This window comes from Passer domesticus, chromosome 11 (assembly GCF_036417665.1).
Source record: "Passer domesticus isolate bPasDom1 chromosome 11, bPasDom1.hap1, whole genome shotgun sequence".
NCBI classification, from domain to species: Eukaryota; Metazoa; Chordata; class Aves; order Passeriformes; family Passeridae; genus Passer; species Passer domesticus.
The window spans coordinates 9,638,839-9,645,424 of NC_087484.1; the positions used below are offsets into that span (position 1 = coordinate 9,638,839).

Sequence of the window (6,586 nt, forward strand, 5' to 3'; positions counted from 1 at the left end):
CCCTTCCCCAGCTTCAAATGTGTCACGGTTTGACCCTGGTGCAATTCCAGTGCCCCCATGAAAATATATTCTCCCAGTGGCTGCTGTGAGATGTGACCAGAAATAGAGCAAAGCAGGCTTCAGCTTAGGAATAAAGGAAAAAACTTTATTGAGTTACAATATATAAAAAGGAAGACACACAGAACTCAGAATGAAAACCTTCCAAAACACTCCTTCTCCTCCCTGCAATTTCCACCACAGCACAATGAGATAAAACCTTAGATTCTCAATCCAGTCACCACCCCTCAGATAGTCAACTTTCAGTTCATCACCACTCTTCAGATAATCAACTCTCAGTTCATCAAGGAGAGAGGAGTCCCTCTTGTACCATAGGCTTCCCCAGGAAACACAGCTGAAACCTCTTGTGTTTCCATGTCACTTGTGGCACCGCTTGGAGAACATCTGCCCTTCTGACCTCTTCCTTCCATGTCCAGTGCTCTCACCACTGCACATGGACCAGAGCTGCTTTTAGGGTTCCCCTTTTAAGGATGCTTTGCCCAGGTCCAAAAGAGCAACAGTCCCTCACTCTTGGGACACCAGTCCCCCCCAAATTCACCCCCTGGGGCCGTGAGGTCTCAAGAACAGAGTTCTTCTTCTTCACTGAAGTCAGAGGGCATCACCACACCCTCCTCAGCCGTCTCTGTTCATGCCACTGCTTCACACAACATCACCGCACTCTCCTGGCTCCAAGGCATTGCCTCCCCCTAAATGCAGTCTCTGTGTCACAGGAAAAATGGGTCTGTCCATGGCTATACAAGAAAAGAGTCCAGCCCAAGGCCACGCCATCATCTCCTCCCACCTAGGATTCTTCTCACCTTCTGCTGACATCTCTCACTTGCTCAGACCTTCACCACTCTTGCCCATTTCCTTCCACTTCATGTCTGTCTCTCTTCTAGGAGAGTTTAATGTTCAAAGTTTTCATTGTCCAAGAAAAGGGTTAAAATCTTGGACTCTGCCCTCCCAGAACTCTGGCTGGGCAGGGCAGGTCTGACCTCTTTCACAACCGAACAAAGAGAGAGTTTCCCTGGGTGTTCTCTGCTTTTAACCTGCTGTGTTCTCAGAGGCGTATCCATGTCTCCAGTGGCCACACCAGGTGCCAATATTCAAATCTGAGCACAGATTGGTTTGACCACAACTTCCTGAAAATCTCACTTCCTTATCAACCCAGGACAAAGTGGAGCTATGCGACAGTGGCAGGACACTTTTGCAGTGAAGACTAGAGAAATGGGCATAACAGATCCGTGGACACTTCTGGAGGATGATGCCCTGCAGGTGCAGGCCTGCAGGCCTGGCTGGAAGGAGTTTGTGCAGCGCCGTGCTCTTGGGAGGTAGGGCTGCTGACAGTCCCTGTTGCAGGGGGATCAGGGTTGATGGGTTGCCATGTGGACCTTTGCCTTTTTCAAAATTTGCTTGCAGGAAACAGGTTTTTCAGCAAAACGGGGAGTTTGGAGGTGGGTGAGACTGTGAAGGGTTTCTTCATTTTTGTTTGAATCTTGGTGGGTTATTGCCAAACTGGAAAACATGATATTTGGAGGGGAGAATAGTTCAGCAGGTCCAAAGGGCAGCTGCTATTTGGCCAGAATTTCTCCATGTCTTTGTTAAAATGAAAAGAGCTCCTTCAGCAAGTAGGGGGGCTTATACCTCACTAGAATCTTCTGGGCTTGCACTCACAGGGTAAGGAGAGGGAGAACCACTGTGTTCTGGGACATGGAGTGATGTCTCAGCAGCCCCTGTACCTGCACCAGGCTGCAGGGCCTTGGGAAGAGGGAGGCTGTGGCTCTGCATTGCTCATGAGAAGCCCCCCAAACATTTCCACCCTGGGCATTGTTCAGACACCCTGCCTGGGTGGCAGCAAATGGAGACTTTGGTTGCCAGTCCCCATGCAGATTGTGCAAGATGAAGAGCTGTGGGTTGCACACCTTTTGGCTCCTCAAGATATCTCTTCACCTGCCCTGCACCCTCCACCCACACCTTCCTTCTGTTTTGCTTTTATTGTCTTACCCAGTCTCGGGCATGATGCTGGCTTTCCGCTGAGCTGTGATGAGCCAGCATGGGTGAGGGGCTGGAGTCCCAAACAGGGACCTGATGTTTCTCACCCCAAGGGCCTCTGCTTTTGGCGGTGGGGCCAGGATCCCAAAAGACAGCCTGGCTTCTGAAATCTTTAATGCTGGGGCCAGCCCTCAGCTCACATCTGTAGTGAACTTCCCAGGCTGGGAAGGGGGAGGACAGTTTGGTGTAAAGCTTGCATGAGTGTAGTTAGTCCATAGTCTGTGTTAACCCTCGTCCCTACTGACTGTGCCAAAAGCCTCTAGCTCAGCATGGGGCACCTGGGATGAGCTGGTCCCCTCTTTGCCCTGGCAGGTTTCAGTGCTCCCAGTGCTTTCACAAGTGGTCTTCTGCCAAAGTGCACATCCTGTTCCACGTGTACCACTGCCAGGGCTGGGGCACCGTGTGGATGCGAATCTTTCGCCAGAAGTGCAGGCGCTGCCCTAACTCCCGGCTGGAGGATCCTGAGTTCAGCCTGGACACTGTGGAGACAATTCTGCACAACTTAGTGATAAAGATCCTCCAGTATTTCTACAAGAAGCCTGTCCAGCCCTCTGACCTCCTGGAAGTCGTGGTGGATGCACTGGTGACGGGGCCACACGACCGTGCCCACTGCGAGGCCTGCGAGCTTGGCATTTGCAACAGGTCACAGAAGGCCCTGGCACTGGATGCCTGGAAGCCCTTGACGGATGAGAACAAGGCCAGGATGCACAGCAGTGAGCCATGGCTGGCCTGGACATCAAATGTCTGGAAGTCCTTAACAAATAGGGGGGAGGCCGGAACCCATCACACGGAGTCATGGTGGTCCCGGGGATCAGATGTCTGCGAGCCCTTGATTGGTGTGGGTAAGGCCAGGACCCATCACACTAAGCTGCAGCCAGCCCCAGCACGGGTTTCCTGGAATACATACCAATCCTGGACCTCTCAGACCCTGAAACACCAGGGCTTAAGACCCCGTGAAGCCTCGACTCACCACCCCTCACCCTCCAACAGCAACTTCTCCTGGAAATGGTGCTGCTGCATCGGCAGCTCCTTGGTCTGTGTTTCAGTCATCATCTTCCTTGTGCTTTATTTGACCAAGATGTAGAGGGACCTGGGGATCACAAAGAGGAGCTGGGGCGATGTGATGAACTGCCTGGAAACTTGGAGACCCAAGGTCAGCCCTTGCTCTTGGTTCAGCAAGCTCCCCAGCTCCTGGTGGCATGGGATCACGCTGGGATGCCTCATTCAGGCACCTTGTCCAACAATCTCTGGAAGACTCATGGGTCTGATGGATTCTTATGGGACATATTCTGTGTGAGGATGAACTTCTCAGCTACCCCATGCACAGGATGAGGTTTCTTACTTTCAAGAATAAAACAACCCCCTTCTCCTCAGCCCAGGAATGCACTTGTGCTTTTTAATGTCTCAAAAGCCTTTTCTATGTGTGTGTGGGCATCTTGGAGGGAAGCTTGGGGCTGTTTTTATCTCCCAGCAGTGCTCTGCTTCCAGAGAGGCACATGCCCAGTCTGCCCTGCCTTTGGCCAGCTGTCTGGGTACCCTGCAGGGGGAGCAAAGGGTGCCAAACTTGGCTAGTGCAAGAAGACTGTGGCAGCAAGTCCAAAGTATTCCCCAGTTATGCAGAAATTGCAAATATTGGGCTGCAGGGTCAGGGCAAAGGGGAAGATGCAGATTCTTGCCTTCTGCTACTTCACCCTTCAGGGCTTTAGGGACCTGGTGGGTGTCATAAGGTTGGGAGGAAACGTGCTGTCCCCATGACTCTTACCTTCCCTGCAGGGCAGCTGGGCTCCTGCAAAACTTACCCGTGGGCACAGCATGTCCTGTGACCACAGCTGATTTCAGCTGGGATGGAGATAATTTTCCTCTTTGTAGCTGTTACTACACTGGGGATTAATAATGTTGATAGCACACTGATGTTTTAGTAGGTGCAAGTAGTGCTTACTCTAAGTCAAAAACTTTTCCGTTTCCTGTGCTCTGCCACTGGAGCAGGTGTACAAGGAGCTGGGAGGGAGCAGGGCCAGCACAGCTGACCAGAACTGGCCCAAGGGACTTTGCACACCACAGATCATCCTGCTCAGTGGATAAACTGGAGGAGTTGGCCAGGATGGGCTGATTGCTCTGGGGGATGGGCTGGACATCGGTCAGAGGGTGGTAAACAACAGCAGTGTGTGTCTCTTGCCTTTATTATGTCTCTCTCTTTATCTCTCTGTTCATGATTGTTATTATTATTAATTATTATTCATATTTACTTTGTTCCATTTATTGAACTGTTCTTATCTCAACTCACAGACTTTACCCTTTTCCAATTCTCCTCCCATGCTACTGGGGCAGGGTGGTTTGACTGAGTGGGAGGCTGTGCTGTACTTAGTTACTGGCTGAGCTTAAGCCACAGCAACTTCAATAAACTTTTGAAATAGCCTGTAGCCTGTGCATCACAAGCCTCAAACACAACCATGGTTACCAAGGTCTGTCTTCTCTGGGATCCTGGGGTGAGAAAGTGGTGGTGGGGGGGGCACGGTGTGCCCTGTGAGAGAGAGCATTGTGAGGGCTGTCACTTGGGAGTGCTCTGGGGGGTGCACTGGGGACACTAGGGATGCCATGGGAAATCCATCTCCATGGGGCACAGGAGAATCAGGAGATGCAGCCATTCCCTGGGGAAGCGAGGTGCCAGTGACAAGCACTCAGTCACCAGCTCGCTGCTGAGCCCTGGATGGGTTTAGGAGCAATTTAAGAGGCAGCACCCCTTGGTGTGCTAGCACCATTCTCATCACAGCTTTTGTTTTCATTTGATACCTCTCACAGAGAGGCTGGGTAGTGATCCTGGCTGCTGAATGACTTCTATTAACTCCATCAACTTCCTGGCTTACTCTGCTTCAGTGGCCCCAGGCACCTGCTGTGCTAGGATGCTGATGGCTGGGGCTAAGTGGGGTTTCTAACACTTTCATGGCTCCCTCTTCTTTGCTGTTTCATCTGTGATTCATTCATTGCCTGTGTGGTGGAGGGGCTGAAACACAGACACCAGGGGACATGCTGCTTACCTGAGTAGCAAGAGCTGAATTGAACAACCCCCAAACAACTTCGGGTACTGAAATTGATTTTAGGCCTGTCTGTCAAATTAGTCCAACAAGGAGAAGACCTGCAGAACCACTGAAGCAGCCGAAACAGCCCTCTCCTGGCTTTGCAAATGATTTGATGCTGAAGATGATATCAAAGATTTCATGGCTGAATTAGTGGAAGAATGATAGGCTGAAGGAAAAAAAAAAATAACCAAACTCAGTGTGGCTCACACAGCATCAATGCCTGGCCGTGCAGATTCCCAGTTGCTGTCCTGTCCCCCCTGCTCTATCTTGAAGGGTCCTTTATGTTGCTTTTTCTACTGCTGTAAGGTTCGTCTTTATTCTCAGCTAGACAACCTGCAGGCTATTGGTTAAAAAAAAATGAATACAACAAGAAAACGCTGTGTGGTCCAGACGCCGTGTGGATTTGGTTTCGTAAGTTCTCTAACCTGCTTTTATGCCACCAGCCCTTCTCTTCACCAGCGCCTTCTCTCCGCAGCCTCAGCAGCCCTGGCCACGGAGCCACCAGATGGAGCTGCAGGTCTCCGGCACCGCACTGGGAACCACTGGGACCAGTGACCCGCCAGCGCTGGGACGGGACAGCAGCCCCCACGAGGGGGATGCCTGTGACTAGCTTCTCCTCGCTGCTGCCTTCTTGCCTGCCTGTGTCCTCACCCAGTGCAAGCATGTCCCCTCCCTCATGCAGCCCCTTCATCTCCTCCCCACTACTCAGAGCCACCTGTGCATGCATGAGCTTCTCAGCCATGGCCTCATTTTTGGGGTCCTTTCCAGGATACCCCTTTCCAACACGCAGTTGTGCCTGTTACTAGTTTCTTAGCAAACTGCCTTCAACATTCTGCTTTCTGTGGCTCCTGGCACTTTTGGGGTTCAGAGCAAGAACTCCTGGCCTGGCCAGGCCCCCATCTGTCACGGGAGCAGCGAGCCCATCCCAGGGGATGAAGGAAGAAGGATGCTCTCTCTGGGGGTTCTGTGCAGGTCCTGTGTGTCCCCCCAGTCTGTTTGAGACTGGGCTCTGCTACAGCCAGCTCTCATCTCACTCGCAGCCAGGGACAGCAAAACTTCACCCAGGGATGTTTTGCTGGCTTTTCACCACAGCCAGACTGATAAATAGCTGTCTCCACGCCCGTCTCCCTGGAGAGAAGCTCTCACCACTCTGGCAGGTTGCGAGGTGCCAGAAATGCAAAGCCCATTGTTGTTCTCACTTTTCTCCTCGGCTGCCCGTTCCCAGCCGCTGCTGCAGCCACCGCGGTGCCCGTGGGTCACCCGGGGCTGGCACTCGGCAGCTCCGTGAGCGGGGGGCGAGGGCTGCGCCGGGTCCGGGATTTCTCGGCAAAGCTATTGACGGGAGGCGGGGGAGAGTCTGTGCTCGCCAGTGATCTGTTAAAGGGCAGCAATATTTTATCATGTGCCCCAGGGCTGTCTAG

At 52.3% G+C, this 6,586-nt stretch overlaps 1 protein-coding gene across 1 annotated transcript; it reads left to right on the plus strand.

The window, feature by feature from the left end:
• Window positions 1-964: 964 nt before the first annotated feature.
• On the plus strand, window positions 965-4,607 carry RTP2 (receptor transporter protein 2). Its single transcript, XM_064385617.1, has 2 exons — window positions 965-1,367; window positions 2,401-4,607. Exons 1-2 carry the CDS (start codon window positions 1,222-1,224, stop codon window positions 3,170-3,172), a joined length of 918 nt encoding a protein of 305 aa, XP_064241687.1. The 5' UTR covers window positions 965-1,221; the 3' UTR covers window positions 3,173-4,607.
• Window positions 4,608-6,586: the final 1,979 nt, after the last annotated feature.

Coding starts and splice junctions, on each gene's coding strand:
- RTP2 (XM_064385617.1), top strand. CDS start 1,222: ATGCGACAGTGGCAGGACACTTTTGCAGTGAAGACTAGAGAAATGGGC. Junction 1,368..2,400: donor CAGCGCCGTGCTCTTGGGAG/GTAGGGCTGCTG, acceptor TTGCCCTGGCAG/GTTTCAGTGCTCCCAGTGCT.